This window comes from Siphateles boraxobius, unplaced genomic scaffold (assembly GCF_051911475.1).
Source record: "Siphateles boraxobius isolate OS27281-9 unplaced genomic scaffold, OSU_SipBor_1 31, whole genome shotgun sequence".
NCBI lineage: Eukaryota > Metazoa > Chordata > Actinopteri > Cypriniformes > Leuciscidae > Siphateles > Siphateles boraxobius.
The window spans coordinates 11,335,934-11,359,371 of record NW_027508931.1 but is presented as its reverse complement, the minus strand read 5'-3'; the positions used below and the strand labels follow the sequence as shown (position 1 = coordinate 11,359,371).

The 23,438-nt window shown below is 36.6% G+C and overlaps 3 protein-coding genes across 6 annotated transcripts in view; 1 reads left to right on the top strand and 2 right to left on the bottom strand.

Moving 5' to 3' along the window:
* The window catches only part of iqsec3b (IQ motif and Sec7 domain ArfGEF 3b), a 38,336-nt gene extending 36,217 nt beyond the window's left edge, over nucleotides 1-2,119 (bottom strand). For all 3 annotated transcript variants that reach the window (XM_077193834.1, XM_077193835.1, XM_077193836.1), the window contains exon 1: nucleotides 1,490-2,119. In XM_077193834.1, the coding sequence (XP_077049949.1) occupies nucleotides 1,490-1,935 (446 nt within the window). In that variant the 5' untranslated portion in view covers nucleotides 1,936-2,119. The remainder of the gene's footprint in view (nucleotides 1-1,489) is intronic.
* A 3,179-nt stretch (nucleotides 2,120-5,298) lies between these two features.
* wash1 (WAS protein family homolog 1) lies at nucleotides 5,299-21,452 on the top strand. Its single transcript, XM_077193833.1, has 11 exons — nucleotides 5,299-5,389; nucleotides 6,071-6,211; nucleotides 9,838-9,949; nucleotides 13,047-13,193; nucleotides 16,824-16,960; nucleotides 17,064-17,199; nucleotides 17,289-17,496; nucleotides 17,702-17,881; nucleotides 19,202-19,360; nucleotides 20,615-20,683; nucleotides 20,771-21,452. The coding sequence occupies exons 1-11, from the start codon at nucleotides 5,382-5,384 to the stop codon at nucleotides 20,917-20,919; spliced, it is 1,446 nt and encodes a 481-aa protein (XP_077049948.1). The 5' UTR covers nucleotides 5,299-5,381; the 3' UTR covers nucleotides 20,920-21,452.
* ddx11 (DEAD/H (Asp-Glu-Ala-Asp/His) box helicase 11) overlaps nucleotides 21,268-23,438 on the bottom strand; it is a 24,972-nt gene continuing 22,801 nt past the window's right edge. Inside the window, exons 23-26 of one of the 2 annotated variants that reach the window (XM_077193830.1) lie at nucleotides 23,260-23,344; nucleotides 23,098-23,173; nucleotides 22,659-22,813; nucleotides 21,268-21,697 (exon numbers count right to left, since the gene is read on the bottom strand). In XM_077193830.1, coding sequence (XP_077049945.1) covers nucleotides 21,662-21,697; nucleotides 22,659-22,813; nucleotides 23,098-23,173; nucleotides 23,260-23,344 — 352 coding nt within the window. In that variant the 3' untranslated portion in view covers nucleotides 21,268-21,661. Of the gene's footprint in view, nucleotides 21,881-22,658; nucleotides 22,814-23,097; nucleotides 23,174-23,259; nucleotides 23,345-23,438 lie in introns of both variants that reach the window. The other variant, XM_077193831.1, reaches the window with a different exon arrangement.

Here is a 23,438-nt window from a genome sequence, read left to right as displayed (position 1 = left end):
TATTTGCTCTTACAGGCATCTACAACTCTATCAGAACAGACCTGCATTTGATAACCACTTGCCTTCTTGATGCTAAACAACAAACTTAATTGAATTTTGAAATGAAATGTTCACAAAGCAAGGGTATACAATTCTTTCGGAATCCCCAACTACTTCCTGTTTGCTGTTTCTGTGAGTCTTGTTTGAGCCCTCCATTGTTGACAGCACATCAAATATGTTTACTTCCCACTTGAGCAAAACATGAGAATGTGCTATTAATATAATTACATTTGCATATCACTTCCTTACACTCCTGCTATTGTGGTTATTATGTAATATGCATTATCAATGCAATATTCTGTTGTGCATGTAAAATTCCCAGCTGCTTTCTTGGGTTTTTTAAAAAGTGCACGCTACATTTTTGTTCCACGGAAGAAAGAAAATGACATGAGGGTTAGTAAATGATGGTAGAATTGTCTATCGCAAACAGTCCATCTTCACTCGCTAATAAAGATGCAACCGTCTCAAAATATACCTGTCATAACCAGACACGCTAATGATAGCAATGTGAGATTACCTTTAATGAGCTGCGTGCATGAGCATAATTCGGCCTTAAAACTCATTAGCAATAAGAGTATCACACTTCCAGTACAACTATATGTATTCTGTCATAAACACACAGCAAGGTAACATACTCTCACACTCAAGTGTTTTTTACCCTAAAGGAACGATAATGCTACAATTAAACAAATCAGAGCAGAATGTATCATTCCAGTATTGCTCGAGGGGTTAACACACACACACACACACACACACACAGGGAATACTCTACAAAGGTAGCGTGGGATGTGCACTGAAGCAGATGAGCAGCCCTAATAGATGACACACACACACACACACACACAGTCTCTCAATCTTTCTCTCTCTTACTGTGGATTAGATTCCAGCTGGCGGATCAAATTCACATACACTATGGGAATGTCACTTAAAGCCTCACTTTATGTATAAATATGTGTGTGCATGGCTGCGCGCATGTAGATCTCTGGCAATAAAGTGTTTTTAAGTGCTTTTTAAAATGCATTCTTGCAGCAAAATAATCAGACGTGCATTAAAAACCTCCTTCTCGAAACCTTTTGCCCTGGTAAGAGTGAATGTACTGAACTATTGCTATAATCGTTTTTCTTCCATTTTAGAGTGTGCGGTTATTTAAAGACTGGACATAGCAGTGCACACACACACACACATTCACTCGCTCGCATATATATAAGAACTGATTACACACCCACATGATCTTAAAAACAGAACGCTAAAAGGTTTTATAAATGCAAATCGTCATTCGTTTTATGATCAATGAATTATTAATGTGCAATTGCATATTCACTGTGGCCTGCATAGTGAAATTCCTCTGTTATGTAATCATGTTGGCGCATCTAATCTGCCTCAACATCTCAACAATCTCGTGTTTTCCTAAAGAAAGAGTGATTTGAGAAACTGTGGTATGAGAACTCACTCAGATGTCCGTGGGAGTCCCACAGCTCGGCACATGCTGGCAGGTGTCTGTGGGACCAGGGACCTACAGCAAGGGTTCTGAGCGTCATCATCATCTTCATCAGCAGAGTCCGGACTGGTATTGCTGGGTCCAGCAGGCACAAGCTGCATGTCCAGAGGAGAATGGTGCTGCTGAGTTTGAACCGGGGGTGTCCCGGCTCTGCTGGTTCGGGGCAGGCTGGAGGTGCGGGGGGGCGGAGGCGGGTGATAGCGGGGAGGGTGCCGGTGATGGCTGCTGCTGGAGTCCCGGAGCTGCCGGTTCTCACCCGCTAGATCCTCCAGCCGGCGCTCGAGTATGTCTATCCGGTATCGCTGGGTTTGGATCAGACTCTGTTGATTCTGCACGATGGCGGTGAGCTCCTTCAGATAGAGCACCGCCTGCAGAGGGTTTTCCAGGAGGCTTGACATCCCGTGCGACGCTCCTCTTAAAAAAGCCGAGCAATAATGTGATCCAAGCAGGGTGCCTTGGCGTCAGTAGGCTCCTCCTGATGTACGGGTTGATATTTAAATGGCTGGACTGAGAGAGAGAAAGAGAGACAGAAAGAGCGCGAGACCCCCTCCTCCGCCTCCACATTCGTGTCCAGACCGCGCATGAAGGGATGCGCGGAGTGTTGCTGATGTGAGGATGTCCAAACACAGGATTGAAGGGGGCGTGCCCGGAATCGCGAGTGACGTCAGGGGGCACGTAATGAGGCGCAATAACAGAGTTTGTTTTCCTTCTGATCATAAAGCAACTCTTATCCAATCCCCTCTATCTTCAGTTCTCTCTTCTTCAAGACTTATTAGCAGCTTAACTCTTCTTTGCTTAAGCATGATCAATTAAGGGAAAACATTAGATTTTTGATTGAATATTACTGGATCAAAGCACAAAAGGAAAATAAATACGGCCTCAGTTGGGAATTTCTTAAACATGAAATTAGCAAGTGTGCTAGGAATTTTGGCAGACTTCTAGCTAAACGTAAAAGATGTGAAGAGGAGAGACTGTCATTTACAAATAATGACTCTCTCTGGGAAAATGCAGGATGGTTTGTCAGAAGCTGAATTGGCAGAATTTGTTGATCTGCTAACTCTATAAGAATAAGGCAGAGCGTACTTTTATTCGCTCTAGAAGAAGGTGGCTAGAGCAAGGAGAACAAAGTACAGCATATTTCTTCAGAATGGAAAAGTATAATTTTAGAAATTTAACTATTAACGCTTTAAATGTAAACGGTACGGTTATTTCTGATCCTAAGGAAATCGGAACATTTTGTGCAAACTTCTACACAAATCTTTACAACTCTAAATATTGCAAAGACTCAGCTTTGTCTTTTTTCCTGTCTTTGAAAGATTATAGGATGAAGATGATGAAGATAAGAGCACCTGCGATAGTGATATATCCATTGATGAAATAATTGACTGAGACTATTGAAGCTCTTAAGAACAATCAAAGTCTCTGGGCACAGGTGGGCTGACAGCCGAATCTTTTCTAGGTTTTTTGTTGTTGTTGTAGTTTTGCTTTAGAGTTAGCACCTTTCCTGCTTGAAAATGTTTTGGAGAGTTTTGCTCCTGAGACACGTCCACCTACTTTTTCAGAGGGATTACTTACTTTAATAAGAAAGACATTCTTTTGATTGATCACTGGCGTCCTTGTTAAACTGAGATTAAAATATTAGCTTTGTTACTGGCCAAAAGACTTAAACGGGTTCTAGGTACAATAATAGACCAAATCTTAGTCAGGTTTCATCCCAAAGTTGCATATTGCTAACAATATACGCCTTGTTTTAGATTTGTTGCAATGAACTGATTAGAGATGAGAGTTTTATTCTTTTATTTTTATTTTTATAAAGCCTTTGATTCCCTTGAACATGAATTTATTTTGCAGTCCCATGTGTGAATTTGGTTTTGGTAATTTATTTTGCAAAACTGTCCGAACGTTATACAAAAATGGTAACTGCTCAATTAATCTGAAATCTGGCACTTCTCCAAGGTTTAATGTGTTTCGAGGGGTGCGCCAGGGTTGCCCGGTATCGCCTTATTTGTTCTTGATGGCCGCTCAACTCCTTACTACTTCCCTGTTGAATAGTCAATTACAAGGGGTTAATATAGCAGATAAACACATTATTATAACTCAATTAGCTGATAATACCACACTCTTTTTAAAAAATGACTTGCAGATCCCTATTGCTCTTGATCTTATTAAAGTGTTCTCAAAAGCTTCTGGTCTATCTTTGAATTTAGATAAATGTGAACTCCTTCCCTTAAAGTCTTGTACTGCTCCATTCCTGCACAATATTGTTAAGTCTCAAGTGAATTATTTGGTGTTACAATTTGTAAAGATGTTAATGCGAGAGGGAAATTAAACTTTGATCCAGTAATTACTAAAGCTAAGAAAAAGTTAAATTCCTGGCTCCAAAGAGAGTTGTCTCCAAAGTTGCCTCCAAAGCGGAGGGTGTTTCTGCTCTTTCTTTGTATGTGGACAAGACAATTTGTGTAGAGGTTGATAGAATGCTTTTTGATTTTTTATGGAAACACAAGAGACATTACATCGAAAAATCTGTTGTCATAAATAGCTTTGAACATGGGGGTTTTAACTTTCTTGATTTTGCTTCTTTAAACAATAAAGAAATTGAAATTTGTTTTCATTATTAACTACCTCGACATGGCTCCTTGGTTTGCATCTTCAGTAAAAATTAACATCCCATCATGAAAATGGAGGCTACAGAAAAGGTAAATGTATATTTAAAATGACTCTATAAACAAGTTGCTGAAACCAATCTTTAATGCTAATATAAATTGCTCATTTGCCTCTGGACACAAAAAGATCACACTGGTGTTTAATTGAAATGTAACATCTATGCAAAATAATCCTTGAAAGATTTTTCATTTAAGGCCATTCCTGTTTGGAATATGTGATTGTGTATTGTCAACAATAAGCAGAAACATTCTGCATTTCCATTTTGTAGTGTGGATCACTCGTTGCAACATTTATCTTCATTCTTGTGTTTAAGAAGCTGTTATCTGCTTGAAAAATAATTTATGCTAGGCTACTGCCCACTGGCATGCTTTTAAAGCTACTGTTATCCAATTTATTTTGGGCCTTTAAACACCTTAAAATGCACATATGTAGGTCCGAGAAATCCAAATTTTATGTGTAGTAATGTGTGCTGATTTGCCCCTGCATATATGCCTACAATATACATTATTCTCTGTATCAAATCATGTTATCTTATTACCCAGTCCCATGATGTTTCGGGCTCGACAACACCTGATGTTTTTAAAACCTAGAAACGCCTCTGCAAATGCACAATATTTGTAACTTAAATAAGTAATAATCAAATAAAGAGACAATATATTAAGGAGCAGTAACATTTTACAGTCTTACAGTTACAACCGGCCCTTTGAGGGCAGCCATAATGCTGAAGTGGCCCTCAGTGAAATTAGTTTGACACCCCCTGGCCTAGAGTCTTATTTTATTGTTACAAATTTAGATTTAGATTAGAAAAATACAAGAGGAAACCCCTCGTGATAAAAATGAGGAAGGAATAAAAATTGTTATAATAACAATAAAATAATATTAACTAATGATAAATTAACAATATAACAAAGATTAAAACATAATCATGTCTTAGACATGAGTCATTATCAATATTTTAATATCCTTTTAATACAATTTTTTTTAATCCCAACGTACTGATATGTATACAGATTTTAAACGTTAAAATGTGCTTTGTTTTTATTATTTTATAATGCCTTTTTTTCAACCTGTTGTTACGCGCCAACGTCAGGTGTCACGTGATATGAGAGTGCGGAAGTTTTGATCCTGACAGACTCCGAGCGCCTACAAGCCTCTGAACGTTTGTGATTTTGATATATAAATGGTCAGGTACAGTGTTCCCTTGTACTTGCATTTATTTTTATGGCAATATTTCATAGATATCTTATAGGCATCCCTTTGAGTTTCTTGCCGCTATGTTTTTTACACCGGAGATAGCAGGAGAAAGACTGCGTTGTGTAACGTTAACGTAAGATCTAACGTTAATGAGAATCATTTTCGAAATCAGCTGATTTTTTTAAATAGATAATTGTCATATTGTTATTATACACTCTTATTGATGGGTTTGTATTGCGACATAACGCATAACACTGTTTGTTCGACTTTATCTAAACCTGTGTCCGAGTCATCATGTGACTTTCATTTGGTTAACCCTCTGGGTTTGTATCTGTTAAGGCTGGATCAGTGTTTCATGTTGTTGTACTAGATTAGAGTCTTCTAGATTGGATGTAGATACGTTACCCATGTAACTGTGATGAAAGGGGGCGAAAAACACAAATCCCAGAGGATATTAAATTTGCATTTCCATCCATTGTCCATTGCAACAAAAATAGTATTGTGGGGTGCCAACTTCAGTATGCAGTGCATACCTGTAACACAACATATCAATTAACCTAACCCATGGCAAAATATAACACTATATTTACAGTTTGTGTGTGTGTGTAAGTGTGGTTCAGCGACATATTTAACAGATTAAATGATTCATTGGTGTGTATCTGTGTGTATGTGTAGGATGACGCAGAAACGTTACCTGGAGGGACAGGTGTACTCTGTACCCCTCATCCAGCCAGACCTGAGGAGGGAAGAGGCTGTCCATCAGATCACTGATGCATTACAGTACCTGGAAACTATATCAACAGACATCTTTAATAGGTAAAGGTCTCACAATATGTTTTTTCATAGTTCTTCCACATTAGCTATGTTTTTTCCATCCTCCTATTTTTATGCACATTTTGGGATATCGCATAAAAAAACACTAAATGGAAACGCCAAAATGCGCATCAATTAGGGGTGTAGCGATATACTCATGTCATGATTCGATACAAATCAAGATACTTTACGATCACAATATTTGAAAGCAAAACTTTTATTATTATTATTATTATTACTTTATTATTATTAAAATAATATTAGTATTATTTTATTATTATCAGGACCCAAAAATATTCTCCATGGCATTATTATACATTATATTCAACGTTATATAGTAGTTTAATGTAGTAATGTCACTAATATTCCATAAACTTTCATTGAATATCCATGTTTACTTCAGTATATGGATGTTTGTAAATCTATTCATCATATAAAGCCATCATATCTCTTTAGAAGACTTGGATTTGGATTAGACCGCTTGATTTACTATGTCTTTATGACATTTTTTTTTAAAATCTTTTAGGTTTTAGGGGAATGGACTTTATGATGTACGAAAAAAGAGGCGCCGTGGAAATCGCCATTTTTAATACAGATATTTTATGCAAATTACAGAATACAGAATACAGAAATTTATGCCCAGGAAGGGACGATTTTTTTCTCTTGAACATAGGGATGGAAACACTGCATTTTCGCCATTTTTTTTTTCAGTTTAGGTATTGGGTAGGATTAAAGGATGTAGAATATGGTCATGTAGAATAAGGCATTAATATGTGCTTTATAAGTACTAATAAACAGTCAATATACTAGTAATATACTTGCTAATAAGCAACTAGTTAATAGTGAGAATTGGACCCTAAACTAAAGTGTTGCCAAAATATTTTTCGCCACATATAAAATATGTTGCTAAAAATACATTTATTTTAGCAACGTATTTTATATGACAAAAAACATATTTTTCATATAATTTTCAGTTCTTTACAAAAAATTACTATAAATAATTTATTAGTTAATTTTTAATAGCTGGACATTATATACACTACTGTTTTTTAAAGAAATAATACTTCTATTAATCAATGATGTACTAAACTGATCAAAAGTGACAGTAAAGACATTTGTTACTGAAAAATTTTTACTATTCAAAGAATAATGAGATTTTTTTTTTATCATGTGTCCACAAAAATATGAAGCAGCACAACCGTTTTCAACATTTATAATAATAATAAATGTTTCTGGAGCAGCAAATCAGCATATTAGAATGATTTCTGAAGGATCATATAACACTAAAGACTGGAGTAGTGATGCTGAAAATTCAGCTTTGCATCACATTATTGTGAAATATTACAATTATTTTAATATTTCACATTATGACTGTTTTTACTGTATTTTTTTTTATAAATCAAATGCATGCAGCCTTGGTGAGCATAAGAGACTTCCTTAAAAAAAAAAATTTTTTTAATCATGAAACTATCATGAAACTTCATGAAAACTATCACTTCATACAGTTTTGTTGGAACGGGTTCATCAAAATCTTGTATGTTGTTGGCCAGCTAGATAACTCTAGAAGGAACAACATTTCAGTGCATATCGCAGAGCAAATTTTTATGAGTGCAAGGCATAAAAACACATGTACATGATCAACAAACATAAGATGTAGTGAAAACACAGCATTTGTCCTGTAAAGTAAGTGACAGCTCCGTCAACCGGCCCAAAACTCCTATACATCTGGCCCCGGGCCATCCTTATTGTTGTGCCTGGCTATTGAAGGAGAGAGTGTGTTTAGACTGTGCGAAAATAACAAAGGAGAGAAATACAATGAAAGGTGTGTGTTTTGCATGAGACGCAGTTGTGAGGGAGTGAGTGCTCAAATATGCTAATTCCAGCTGAACGGGCTGGAAAACCATCCACAGCGTTACCATGACAACATGGCACGTAGGGGTCCAGGGAACATAATTGTGTGTGTGTGTGTGGTAAAGCAGTGCGTTTCTAGGTCAGCTCCATTAAGCCTCTCCTTCCCCCCTCTCTTTTAGTCATTCTTCTGTCATTTTCTCCCCTTTTCTAGTGGAGGGTCTTTTCAGACAGCATGTAGTGCCATAGGCTACAGAAGAGCACACTTAGTAGCGATGATAGGACTGTACACATGCACAATTATGTTCACATTCCCACTGCATGTTGTTCGTTTTCAGGCTGGCGTACTGTAGCTACCTTATACAATCAAGGGATCTTTTTTCCATTTGTGATGTTTGTCCACAGAAGTGTGTGGACAAACAAAAGAGTTGTGGTCAGTGAGTTACAATAGGTGTAATAAAAAGGCCAAGACAGATGGCATTGTCATAGAGCCAGAAGGTCAGAGTATAGGTGCGGTTTTGTCTGCATAGCAATAGCATGCTGCAGTACATCGTCTGCTTGGCTTGTCATTCAGACCGTTGTTTGGAGAAGTTTGCAGCAAAGTTTTGCATTTGTCCTGGTTGTTGCAGAAGTTTACGTGAAATTTAAGATAGACTGTGAACTAAGATTTTTCAGTGATCAGAGCTTATATATAAAGGCCATAGTGGCCAGTTAATCTAACATAAAAGTTTTTGTTTATATAATATGTGTGTGTATATATTATTATTTATATATATATTTAAATATATGTATATACATTATTTTATATATGTGTGTGTGTGTGTATACACCCATATGCAAAATGAATGTGTATATATATATATATATATATACAGTATATATACACACACACACATATTATATAAACAAAAACTTTTTTTAAATGGGATTAGTCACGAAAAATTTTTTTGACAGCACTGTGTGTGTGTATATATATGTCAATATGTGTGTATATATATATATATATATATATATATATATATATATATATATATATATATGAAATGACTATTATTACCTTTTTTTAAAGAATACTTTTTTTATGTTCACTGAGGCTGCATTAATCTGATCAAAAATACAGTTAAAATAGTAAAATTTAGATATTCCTATTTAAAATTTAACATTCATATTTCCGTGGAAACAATAATAATTTTTTTCTTTGAATAATAGAAAGTTCAAAAGAACAGCATTTATTTGAAATAGAAATCCTTTACATTATAAATCTATAACATTATAAAACAACATTATAAAGTCTTTTTATCTAAAGCATGCTTGATAAATAAGTGTTAAAACATTCCAAACTTTTAAACGGTAGTGTATACTGTTTATATTTATATAACATATATGCTGTTTTATTAATTAACAATGCACTTGTACCTCACCACTTATAGCAAATTAAAGACACAAAATATTGCTAAATTTATACTTAATGCAGTATTTACAAAGATTTCACTCAGAAATACTTGATAAAGATAATGTTTAATTCTTTGACAAGCCCAAAGTAAGATTGAAAATTGAATTTTGGAAATTGAAATTATCAGTGTTGAATGTACAAATAGTTAACTATCAGTCAAACATACTGGTAGATTCATTCATACAAAGTAGATTCATTGCAAAACCGTTTCAATCTACAACAAATTAGTTCAGAATTGAATTTCAGGTTACACTTTGGCGAAGGTCTGATCTAAATATGTCCACCTGTATTCTGCAGACATTTTTTTGACTTGTTCTGGCTTTGACAGAGTGTCTCAGAGCGTGGAGAAGAACCGTGCACACCTTCAGACCGTCACAGACCGGATCAAATTGGCTCAGGCCAGAGTCCAGAAGATCAAAGGAAGCAAGAAAGCCACAAAGGTGATGCAGATGATTCAGACATTCAGTCACACAGTGTAGAAGATAAAAGTATTCTGCTAGAACTGTCTGGAGCAGCATGTGAATATTGGTGTCAGCGTTGGTGTAGGAAGTTAGGACCCAAATGTAGAGATGCACTTCAGTGTTCTTTATTTAGAAAATGAAACCAAAGACAGACTAAAACTACCCCTTAGAGGAAAAAACACCAAGGCATCCAGCACGGCAGGTAGAGTAGGGCTTGAGCACAAGGCAGGGTGCAGGACATGGCAATGGGGCCCTCACATATCTGGCATGGAGCCATCAGATGCGGGAAAAAAAAAGGTGATTAGTCCTCTATTGCAACTTCCACGATGACTTAGTGAAATGACTTCTAGCGTGAAGAAAGAGATTCTGATGTAATTGTCGCGCACATGCCTTTTATACTGCCCGCGAACCTGTCAGTATTTGCATGCTTCGCGTCAATTGGCCAGCTGTCCCCAGCTGGCGTTAGCCCATAAGATTTCAGCGAAAGTGGAGAAGGGAGGAGTTCCCATATATACGTCACAGCTGACGTAATGTTGAGTTACCGCCTGGAAAGGGAACCCCAAAAGCGCGATTCTTTCCACAGCAATAACAGACGGGTTAAATATCACTGTAGTAATATCTGTATTATGTAACATATGCTGCCTTAATCAAAAATGTTCATTAAAGGGTTAGTTCCCCCAAAAATGAAAATTCTGTCAGTATTTACTCACCCTCATGTTGTTCCAACCCCGTAAGACCTTCGTTCATCTTCAGAACATGAATTAAGATATTTTTGATGAAATCTGAGAGCTGGATCACTCCTCCATAGGGTTCTTGAGGGATTGAAACTTGCCAGCCACGAAAAGTCATTAAAGATATTGTTAAAATAGTCCAAGTGACTACAGTGGCTCAATCTTAAGTTTATCAAGCGACTAGAATACTTTTTGTGCGCAAAAACAAACAAAAATAACGACTTTATTTCAACTATTCATTTCCTTCTCTGTTGGCCTCTAGTCAGTTAACTTTATGATTGCGTAGAGCTACGTCACACGTAGGCTCACTATTGGCCGACGCTGGACATGTGTGTGATGCGTGTGACGTACAACAACAGAAGCTTACGCTATATCACTAGTGAACTGACTCGAGGCCCACATAGAAGGAAATGAATAGTTGAAATAAAGTCGTTATTTTTGTTTTTTTGCGCACAAAAAGTATTCTCGTCGTTTGATAAACTTAAGATTGAGCCACTGTAGTTACTTGGACTGTTTAAATGACGTCTTTAATGATTTTTCGAGGCTGGCAAGTTTCAATCCCTTAGAAGCCTATGGAGGAGTGATCCAGCTCTCATATTTAATCAAAAATATCTTAATTCATGTTTCGAAGATGAACGAAGGTCTTATGGGGATGTAACAACATGAGGGTGAGTAAATACTGACAGAATTTTAATTTTTGGGTGAACTAACCCTTTAAGACAATAAACAGGAGAGCACATTGCAGATAGAAACAAACATGACAACATGCTCACAATGACAAGACAATAGGAGTCACCAGAACAAGAATAAACAGACCGAAGTGACAGAACCCTGACACATGGTTAAAACAGTGAAAATTACAAAACCTATTTTGCAAAAACAACAAAAACATTGTTTATATTAAGAAAATCAAATATGAAAAAAAGCTCATCTTAGAATAATTAAGTTTCATTTTTGCACTGTGATATTATTTTTATGACAATTAAGCACATTTACCCCCACATTCTCCTTACTGCATTATTATAATACAAATTTAACAACAACTTTATCTGTCGTGCACTTTGATCTTTAAAACTTTACATTTTACATTCACAAAGAGCCTTCTTACACACTGCATGAAAGGTAGTATTTGAAAAAGTATAATAGGGGCACTTTAAAGGTGCAAAACGCAAGTCTCTGAGTTTTTGCAGAACTACGCCCCCTCTGGCGACAAGTGAAACTGCAACCAGAGTTGTGGACGCTCATGGATCACACGCACACGCACGCATGCACGAGCACGAGCTGTTCATAACTAAAGGAGCATCTGCCGCATAGATCTTTGGTATACAGCCAAAATGTCTTCGGAGGTAATAAAGTTATAAATCTGCAAGTCATTTCAAATATATGGAAGGAAAGACATTTGAGTAAATTACTCTTATGTCTGAGGGGAAAACGGGGGTAGTAGAAAACTTTATTTATGTGTTTACTGTATCCACCTTTGATTATATTGTTATGAAAACACCTTCATGAACAATATAATTGATTACTTCGCAAAAGCTCAAAATAATAATCATACCATACACGGTTGGTCAACAACGTTACCTCAGATGTCTCAAGGTAATAAACAATCAAATGTCACCATGACGTTTTCATAAAAGCCAAACAGGTTGCTGGGTTCAGCCTGTTATTGATCTGCTAAGTAGAATATTCCAATAACAATACATCCTTTTTCTGTTATAATTTACTCAATTTATTAAGGTAATAATGATTATTACATCAGAGTAATATCTAAAATAGGATTAAATCAGAGCTAAACCAGGTCCAGACCCAGTAAAGTTAGCCTCTGAAGAAAGGTATTGTTTTACATAGAGTTTAATACATTGTTGCCCCCACATACCTCATATATACTACATACAAAATGTACCACATTCACGGGAAAAATTTACTATTTTTACCGAAAAATACAATATAGCCAATGCAACGGCGTTCTTCCTTGTTGGTCAATAACATGAACACCTTAGCATGTTAGCAATGGACACAAGGCTAACGTTAACGGTATGGCCATACACAAAAACATAGTTAGCATCTTTTTTTGGATATGTTTTATGTTTCATGATGTACTATTGTTCCGAACACAATTCCTAGTTTATGAAACTATAGTCTCAAATTCGAACCCGAATCCCTCTTATATATTTTACAGTACAGGATTATAGAGGCAATCTCATTGCGCAGAGATGGGCTCATTCAGCCCATCAGGCAGTTCTTTAAGCATGTATGGGTTAGAAAAACAGTTATTTTTAACATGAATTGTTGTGCAATGCACCTTTAAAGGTCTGAGTGGTTATATGTTTGATGTGTTTGTGTAGGTGTTCTCCAGTGCCAAATACCCTGCTCCAGAAAAACTGCAGGACTATTCTTCCATCTTTACGGGTGCAGTTGATCCCGCGTCCCAAAAGCGGCCTCGATTTAAAGTTCAGAGCAAACTCCGCCCACTGGATGACAAGTCCTTAAAGGTGAAAAAATGTTGACAGACATGACAATGACTTTTTTTTTTTTAAATATGTGGAAATTAATGGATATAAGCTAGCATTTTGTCTTTATTTTTTTTAAGTATACTTTTAGATTGTAATGCATTATTGTAAAGATTTATAGTCTGCAGTTCATATAATCATTTCCCTTGTATAATTTAATGGAGTTTTCAACAACAACAAAAAAATGACATAAAGAGAGGAAGTGAATTCTTTAATCTTTTTATTTATTTATTTATATTCAATTGTTTTATTTAACTACATTTTAAAACATTAATTGAATATGTTTTAAATGTCTATTCATTTGTACAGATTTTTTTATTTTTTTAAATCATGGTAACAGAATTGATATTATAATATTACTATATCAACTCTGTTGCCATGATTTTTATGACACTTACAAGTAAAATTTCGGACTCAGTGTGCAAGGACCTTTAAGCTTATTTTAATTTGTTTTAAAATGTAATTAAAATAATAAATTATTAAATTACTTTTACATTTTTTTTAAATATTTAAAAATGTTTTAAATATTTAAAACTTTATTTAATGAATGTTTTAAAATGTAAATATATAAATCAATAAAATATTAAATTAAAAATAATTTTGAAATACAGATTTTAAATTGCATTTTGAAAAAACATTTCCCCCTAGTCCCATTTTGTCCAAAAAATAATAATTATAACTATCTCGTGGCCTCAAGATAGGTGTATATAAAAGGAGAATGCACAATGGAGCAGCTTTTCTCCCCAAAGCAGAAAGTGCACGCTAAAGCTGCCACCCGCTTAAGGCACTTCTTGGTAGGCTAATAGCTATGGATAGAGAGCATTTTATAAAGTTGTATTTTAATTTAGGGATGCGTTACCAGGATATACTGAAAACACTTGCTTTGCAAGGGATTATTGTCAGTAAAAGGCAGTTAAAGGAACACTCCACCGTTTTTTGAAATTGGGGTTATTCACTGTCTCCCCTACATTTAGATAGGTGGGCAAATGCATTTTGGTCTCAGTGCATGCATTGTCGTAGTCTGGCAGCGCCGCCGAAGTAGCAGGCGAAGCACTGATACTTGGGCGCAGAGATATCACGCAACACCTGAAATAAAGCTTGCCACAAAGAACCGGCAAAAGTAATGATTATGCGTGAAACATTTTAATTGTTTATTAATAAACTAGTGTTTTCTATGTTAGTGGCTGCAAAGATAATGTTGACGATGCAGACTCGCCATCTTCGCAGTAGCTAGTGAACGCGCCTATAGAGAGAAATGCACACTTCATATGAATTAGCCTACATAAGCAGAGAGTAGCCAATTTCTTTTAGTTTTTAATTGTTTTGTTTAAAAGTAGACTGTTGGAAACCTTTTTCTTCTTAAGTGTTGGAAAACTCAGAAGCAAAGACCAGGAGACTTGGGGGAATTTCTTTATTGCTGTGGCATCGCTGTAGTCACCAAGTCTAACTAAGGGAGTATACAGTAGTTCATATACCCTTTTAAGGGGGAGGAGTTACATAAAAGGTGGAGACACTCTGAAATCAACCATGTAAATGGATTTCCTTACTGGAAATTCCCCAGCCCTGATCTCATCAGCATAACAGTGTCATGTATAGATGGTAATCCAATCAGCCTGATTGCATCACCCACATTACCTTCACATTATCATAGAGCTTAATGGCCAGGCAGTGCATAAAGACAAAAGGTGATAGTCTCAGTGCTCTGATCAATTTAACTTACAATAGAGAGATCAAGACAGACAGGAACAGTTAGGTTTGTGACATCATTTACCTTAGGTACAAAATTCACATTAATAAAATTTCTCAGTTTATATACTATTGTATTGGAACCTAAATGAAAACATTTAATAAATTTGTAACACTACAGTAGACATTTCGAGCTTTCTATAGATATATTTCTCAGGTCTGAGTTTTGGTTCATTTATGAGACACGCTCCAGTTCACGCGCCGGCGCTTCCGTGTCCTGATTATATTGTCTACTATATTTGCTTCTTATTTATTAATCCAGACAAATATGTTGATGAAACATTGATTAAAATGAAAATACAATTTATACAAAATGAAATTCACTTTAAAGAAATGCTTTCTGCCAAAAAACGTAATATGTGGTCAAAATCATGTCTGACCCATTCCAAATGTTTTCCGATATATTGGGCATCTTGATCCTATCTGACTCATCTCTTGCGGTTCCCTTTTTTTTATAAAATCAACATAGATGATAACATTTTATAAATGTTATAAAATAACATTATATTATTTAAACATAAATATGAAACGTATGTTTACGTTTTTTAACTTATATTTAAACGTCACACCGCTCCGCTTTGCTCAAATTTTCTGGTGTGTAGCCTATACATGCATGTGTGCGTGCATGTGGTGGAGGGGTGCGATTTTTCGAATAGTAATCGAATAATTCTCAGCAATCTTCGAATATTATTTTTGCTGGAAAATTTTGCTTGAAAAGTTTCATCAACAAATTTGCCTGGATTAATAAATAAGAAGCAAATATAGTAGACAATATAATCAGGACACAGAGGTGCCGGCGCGTGAACTGGAGCGCGTCTCATAAATGAACCAAAACTCAGACCTGAGAAGTATATCTATAGAAAGCTCGAAATGTCTACTTTTAAACAAAACAATTAAAAACTAAGAAGAAATTGGCTACTCTCTGCTTATGTAGGCTAATTCATATGAAGTGTGCATTTCTCTCTATAGGCGCGTTCACTAGCTACTGCGAAGATGGCGAGTCTGCATCGTCAACATTATCTTTGCAGCCACTAACATAGAAAACACTAGTTTATTAATAAACAATTAAAATGTTTCACGCATAATCATTACTTTTGCCGGTTCTTTGTGGCAAGCTTTATTTCAGGTGTTGCGTGATATCTCTGCGCCCAAGTATCAGTGCTTCGCCTGCTACTTCGGCGGCGCTGCCAGACTAAGACAATGCATGCACTGAGACAAAAATGCATTTGCCCACCTATCTAAATGTAGGGGAGACAGTGAATAACCCCAATTTCAAAAAACGGTGGAGTGTTCCTTTAACTGCCTTTTACTGACAATAATCCCTTGCAAAGCAAGTGTTTTCAGCATATCCTGGTAACGCATCCCTAAATTAAAATACAACTTTATCAAATGCTCTCTATCCATAGCTATTAGCCTACCAAGAAGTGCCTTAAGCGGGTGGCAGCTTTAGCGTGCACTTTCTGCTTTGGGGAGAAAAGCTGCTCCATTGTGCATTCTCCTTTTATATACACCTATCTTGAGGCCACGAGTTACTATCTTAAGGCCACGAGTTAGTTAAAAAAAATTTTTTTTGACAAAGTGGGACTAGGGGCCTCTGTATTTTCCAATTGTTTAAAAAAAAAATTTATACATCGAGTTAAAAATACCATTGGACACTACACTTGTGTAGGTAATAACCCCACAAGCATGTAACAGTTGTTAAATGAAAAATTAAAAGATATTTGTTTCAGCATTAAATTCTCTTTTTAAGAAGTTCCTTGTAGTTTCACGAGCGCTAGGTTTGTAATGTCAGATTACAGTGTAAAACTCTCAGCACAAATTTTTGTTTAAATGATTCATGAAATGACCAACAAATGTGTTTCATAGGAGAAGTTGATGTATTTGCCAGTGTGCGTAAACACTAAGAAGCACTCTGAGGATGAGACCGAGGAGGGTTTGGGAAGTCTGCCGAGAAATGTCAACTCAGTCAGCTCCTTATTGCTGTTCAACACAACGGAGAACCTGTGAGTACACACACACCTACACATATTGACTGAATGCTGCACAGGCGATGCAACCTTATTAACGCTCATATAATCATCGCTATGTGTGTTTGTTTACTTTCAGCTATAAGAAATATGTGTTTCTTGACCCTCTGGCGGGCGCTGTAACTAAAACGCACACCACGTTAGAGACGGAAAAGGAAGATAAACCGTTTGATGCACCGCTGTCGATCACCAAGAGAGAGCAGCTAGAAAGACAGGTGAGCTCTTCAGTCACACCTATAATAAGGCAATAAACTGACAACAGGATGCAAGCTTAGCTGATGTCTCTTTCACGCTTTCTTCTCAGACCGCAGAGAATTATTTCTATGTGCCTGACCTGGGGCAAGTGCCGGAGATCGATGTGCCGTCTTACCTGCCTGACCTACCCGGCATCGCTGATGACCTTATGTACAGCGCTGACCTCGGCCCAGGGTTCGCACCATCCGTTCCTGCCAGCAACAGCATCCCTGAACTTCCCTCGTTTGGCACAGAGCATGATGAATCTAGTGGATCCGGTGGGATCATTATTAACATTCTTTTATGACAGATTTTAAACTTAAAGAGGTCATATTATAAGAAATTAAAAAATGTATATATATATATATTTTTTTATATATTATTGTTTATATTTTTATATTATTTATTTTTATAAAAAATGTATAATGTGACCCCTATGTTTTCCTTCATAGTCTAAACATTTTTTTAATACTTTTTTTTAAGACTCTCATTTTAGACTTGAAGCTCCACCCCCTCCGCCGCCTCCACCCCCTCCTCCACCAGAGCCAATCCAGGTATCGGCCCCGCCCCCTGGAACTTCTCCAGCCCCGCCCCCTCCACCCCCGCCTCCACCTATCACACCAGAATACACTGCTGTCACATCAAGTCAAGCCACTACCACAAGTAAGATTCATTTTCATTGTATTTTTTATCATTTTATTGTTATTGCTTGTGAGGCAAACCAACTGTGATGATGTCATAGCAATATTGCATTGCTATTGGTCTACTTTCTTGTAACTTTTTTTTAGACTACAAAGATGGTTGAAGGTAGCCTAGCTCCACCCTCCTACGTACTTGCGCTCAATTTTAATTTTCCTTCAGTTCGTCGTCTGGGTTTGCGGTATATTTGCAGGCTTTATCCGGCCAATCATTTACCGGTCCAATCAGCGAACAGAGGGGGTGGCTGAGAACGATGACGTTAAAGGCTGATTTATACTTCTGCGTCGGACCTACGCCGTAGCCTACACTTTGGTTTTAATTTATACTTCTGCGTCGTAGTTAAGGCGTATGTTCAACGCAGAAGTATAAATTGGGCTTTAGGTCGTGCGCTTAGTCACGATCAAACGTTAGCGATTGGGTATGGCAGATCCAGAGTGGCTCTGGGCAGATCCAATAGTTTTAAACTTCAACAGAGTACTCGCCTTTAAGGAAGTTAACGCTTGTCAATGGGGAGTGGCCAGACTCTCTGTACAAATGAAATGTATGATAGTCTGGTAGGACCAGGCTAGGTTGAAGGGGTAGTTTTATCAAAATGTATTCATTTACTTGTTCCAAACCTGAATGAGTTTCTTTCTTCTGTTGAACACAAAATAAGATATTTTAAAGAATGTTGGTAACCAGACAGTTGACTGGTATTTTATAATATTTTTTTCTACTATGGAAGTCAACGGATGCCGTCAACTGTGGTAGTGACAAAAATTTCATTTTTGGGTGACTTATAAATATGACTTACATTTCTGCCTTCTGCCCACAAACAACAAAAACAATATTTTTGTATCCATATACACTACCATTTAATGTTTGTTTGTTTTTTAAATCTTTTTGAAGGAGGTTTCTTATGCTCACCAAGACTGAAAAACAGTAATATTGTGAAATATTATTACAATTTCAAACAACTGTTTGCTATGTTATTATATTTTAAAATGTAATTTATTCCTGTGATACAAGGATGAATTTTCAGCATTATTATTCCAGTTTTCAGTGTCACATGATCCTTCAGAAATCATAATATGGTGGAAAAAAAAATTTCAGGATTTTTTGATGAATAGAAAGTTCAAAAGAATAGCATTTATTTGAAATAAATCTCAAATTATAAAAGCCTTTATTGTTACTTTTCATCAATTGAATGCATCCTTGCTGAATAAAAGTATTATTTTAAAAGAAATAATAAATCAAACATTTGAATGGTAGTGTATGTCAAAGACATTCTTTTGTGTTTACAAGGTGTGATGAAAGGCGCCCCTACTGAGGTGGTAAAGCCGTCGGACGGGCGAGCAAGCCTGCTGGAGTCGATCCGAAACGCCGGCGGTATCGGCAAAGCAAACCTCCGCAATGTGAAGGGCCGCAAGATGGAGAAGAAGAAACAGAAGGAACAAGAGCAAGGTCAGACGCCACCGGTGTTTACACTCTGTGCTAAAAGCAGGCCGTGCCTACTGTCAAACAGGGTAAATTAGAGGGTCTTAACATTAGCTAAACTGTTATTAGAATAAGAACTTGTTAGTAGTGTTTGCTAAGGCGAGCATAAAAAATCCTATGGCACTCAAGCCGTATGTACAGACTTGGGTCAGTAAAACCACCTAGAAACAACCTAGTAATCGCATAGGTACATCCTGGCAACCACCCAGAATATATTTGTAAAAATGTACTTGCAATTATTTTGCGAGATCAATATAATAAGTGTACAAGAGTATTCTTTTTTTTTTAAGCGAGGAATTCATTGTTTCAGTATCACTGATGTAAGGAAGAGCGCTGTGGTATTTGGAAAGGTCAAAAGAGAAATTTACTTTCATTAAATCTGCCCTATTAAGCCTTTTTAAATCTGCTTGACATTTGCTCTGAAATCGACTGGCTCTTGACTCACAAAGTCTCAGATATTTAAGACAAGTTCTTCATTGATATAGTGTCATTGGATAAACTATGTGGTCTTTTGAATTAGTCATCTCTGAGAGGTAATTACTAATGATTTAGGACTTGGTTGAGAATAAATGGCACAGTTAAGATTTGAGAGAACATAATTTAATATTCTTTACTACTTGTTTAATCTCCTGAAATATGGACCGTTTGCTGCAGAAAATAACCATCATTCTTTGGAAACTGCTTTTCTTATTTTTGAGGAACAGAAAAGAAAGATGTTTAACAGTAAAAATTCACTCTGCTATTTTTGTTTCAATGAAAGTTAATGAGTCTCTGAAAAGGTCAAAAAAGCACAATAAAAGTGATCTGTCTGACTTATGCGTGATATACACTACTGTTCAAAAGTTTGTGGTTGGTCAGATTCTTTTTTTGAGAAGGTCTCTTATGCTCACCAAGGCTGCATTTATTTGACCAAAATTACATAAAAACAGTAATATTGTAAAATATTATAACAATTTTAAATTTAATTTTGTCCTGTAATGTCACCTAAATTTCCAGCATCATCACTCCAGTATTCAGTGTCACATGATCCTTCATAAATAATTCTAATATGCTGATATGTTGCTCAAGAAACATTTATTATTATCAGTGTTGAAACTAGTTTTAATATTTTGTGGAAAGTATTTTCAGGATACATTGTTTTCCAGGATTCTTTGGATAGAAAGTTTACATAATTTAAAAGAACATTCCCGTAATTTAAACTAGCAATCATCTTTTTTCCAGTTGGTGCAGCGGTCAGCGGTGGAGACCTGATGTCGGACCTCTTCAATAAATTGGCCTTACGCAGAAAAGGTGCGTTTGAATCCTTCATTTTAGTGCCTCAATGCCTGTGTTTTCATGCAGCCTGATGCTTGTTTTCCCCTTGTGAATATTTGACAGGTATCTCTGGAAAGGTTCCAGGGCCTGGAGACTCCTCTGAAGCACCTGCCAGCTCCGGCGGAGCGTTCGCCAGGATGTCAGATGTGATCCCGCCCCTTCCAGCGCCGCAGCAACCGGCCCCAGATGATGAGGATGATTGGGAGGTGTAACCATGGCGACCCAGAGTTGAGTGGTAAACTCAAGTCGGTAGTTGAAATCCTCAAAGACAAGAGCCTGCAAATATTGTCTCTCCAAGGAGAGCTATGGAGTGTTAAGTGAGACATTTTGTCACTTGTTTTGTAACCTCAAGGTCAGTGAATGAACAAAAGTATGAGAAGATGTGTTCTAAATTTCACTAAAACCCTTAGAGCCCGAAATATTATATTATGAAAGTCAAAATGACATCTAAATTGAACAGTGCAAATTATGACTTTCCTTTTCATCTGATGTCATCTAGGCCAGACAAGCAATTGGTTAATGTTAACTAGTTTCACTCAGAAATTTCACAGACATTATGGTTGTTTTATATTGACTTTAATACTTAATCACACTTTTTGATGAACAATTTACACTTCTCATGCACATTCAAAACAAGGTGACAATGAAGTTGATGGTGAATTATATTCTATTAAGGAAGAAAAGAATGTATATAAAAACTAATTTGTAGCTTTAGTACAGAAAAATAAACTCTAATCTACTATGACTGTTTAGCCTATATGAACCAGTCTGTTGGCTTGACATTTTGGTTTTGTAAAAATAAGCTTTATTTCAATGAAAGGCAAGGACTGAACCAAAAAACACATGAGGACAGAAGTGGCAGAACTCAATAATTCACAAGGCCAGAGTAATCAAACAAACATTCATAATGCAGGACGCACCGGAGTACTTTTACACGCTGCCAAGTCGATGGCCTCAGAGTGCCGGGCTCTGTCGCTTCTCCAGGAAAAACTGCGGAATCAAATAAAGGATCAGACGAGGAACATACTGCTAACAAATCCTTCTCATCCTGTCATCCTCCGCTTCCTGTCATTAGAACAGACGTGCTTACAGAGAGCACAGCTGGAGAACGTCTGTCATTAAAACAGTGCACAGCTGGAGACACTCAATCGCACTTCATCGACATCCTACCTGCTAATTTAGAAATAAAGCTCAATGTAGTATGCATGAGGCAAGTGATCAGCTGAGGACAAATTCACCTATTCAATATGACTATATAATTATAATAATAAATATTAATATTTGAAATGTTTGTATTTTATTATTTAAATTGTACAAATTAAACAAATCAAAGAAATATATTACTATTGTAAAATAAAAAAATTAATAATAACAACAGTAAAATAACAATACTTATTTATGACTGTCTTGATATATTTATAACTGTCTTTGCTTTCAACTATCTGTCTTTTGTTTTTATTTTTGATGGAAAACCACTAGGGGACCTTAAAGCTCGTAAAATACAGAAATCCATATAAATATGGAAAAACCGCATTCCTGATGCATACTGTACACAGTGTGAACGGACTTCCTGGATGAGCTACAGTATAAAAAAGAGCACATGGTATCCCACATTGCAATGTGCTTGACTTGACCTTCCATTTCTATGGCATGGTGATATCAACTGCATTTTTTATTCATTTGTTGGCTTAATATTTGTTATGTCTGGCAAAAGTTAAGACACTTTTACACAAAAAATGGGGGTTAGGTGCTTTGCTCAAGGGCCCCTCAGTCATTTCCTACCGGTATTGAGAATCGAACCCGCAACCTTCAGGTTACCAGTCTGACTCTAAACATTAGGCCATGACTGACTGTAATACTACTGTTTGAAATTGTTGCATGCTGTTTCACATACAATTTTTAAAAAGTAAGCAATATATACTACATGCTGCACAATATGCAGTGTGCTTACCCTCCTGACGCTGGCGAAGGCGGGACCAAACGTTGTGTGCGTGTGCGTGCTGGAACGAATCCATTGGGGAAGTTTCTGCAGTGTGCCTGATCGGGCGTACCGATGGTCGCACAACGCTATGCATGCGTAATCGCCACGATGACGGATCGCACGACCTGGAGGGGTAGGAAGTCAGAAACAAATGTGTTAAATTGTGCCTTACTCTGCTTTATCATTACTAAACATCTTAAACTGTTAAATGGCAGATTGCATTGTCTTAATATCTGAATTGTTAAAAAAAAACTAGCATACCAGCTCTTATATGGAAGAAATAATAAACGTACTATGCTAGTATGCTATTCTTAGTTCAGACAATGCGTTTAAACAAACTGCATTAGTTTGCCCTTTGTGAAACACAGCATTGAATCACAGGAGGTCGTGAGTGTGTGGCTCCACCCACCAATAGATTGATTGACAGCTTTCATGCACAGACCCTCAACCAAAGCCTTCCCGGGACTTTTACCACTAACGTGAGGCTGAAACAGAAGGGAGAGTGTTAGAAATGGCCGATTTGTTTTTTTCAAGTTCACATCTTCACAATCCCGTAGGTAGGACGTCTCACCATGTGCTTGTCCAGGTAAGCCATCTTCTCCTGCAGCTCTGGTGACTTTATGTTTGGATACGGCATTCCAACCATAACGATACATCTAAACACATCCATAAATGCAAAAAGCTGTTTCATCTAACAATTAAATAAGAACATGTTTTTGTTTTCATAGATGATATTTGGCATAGGCCTCA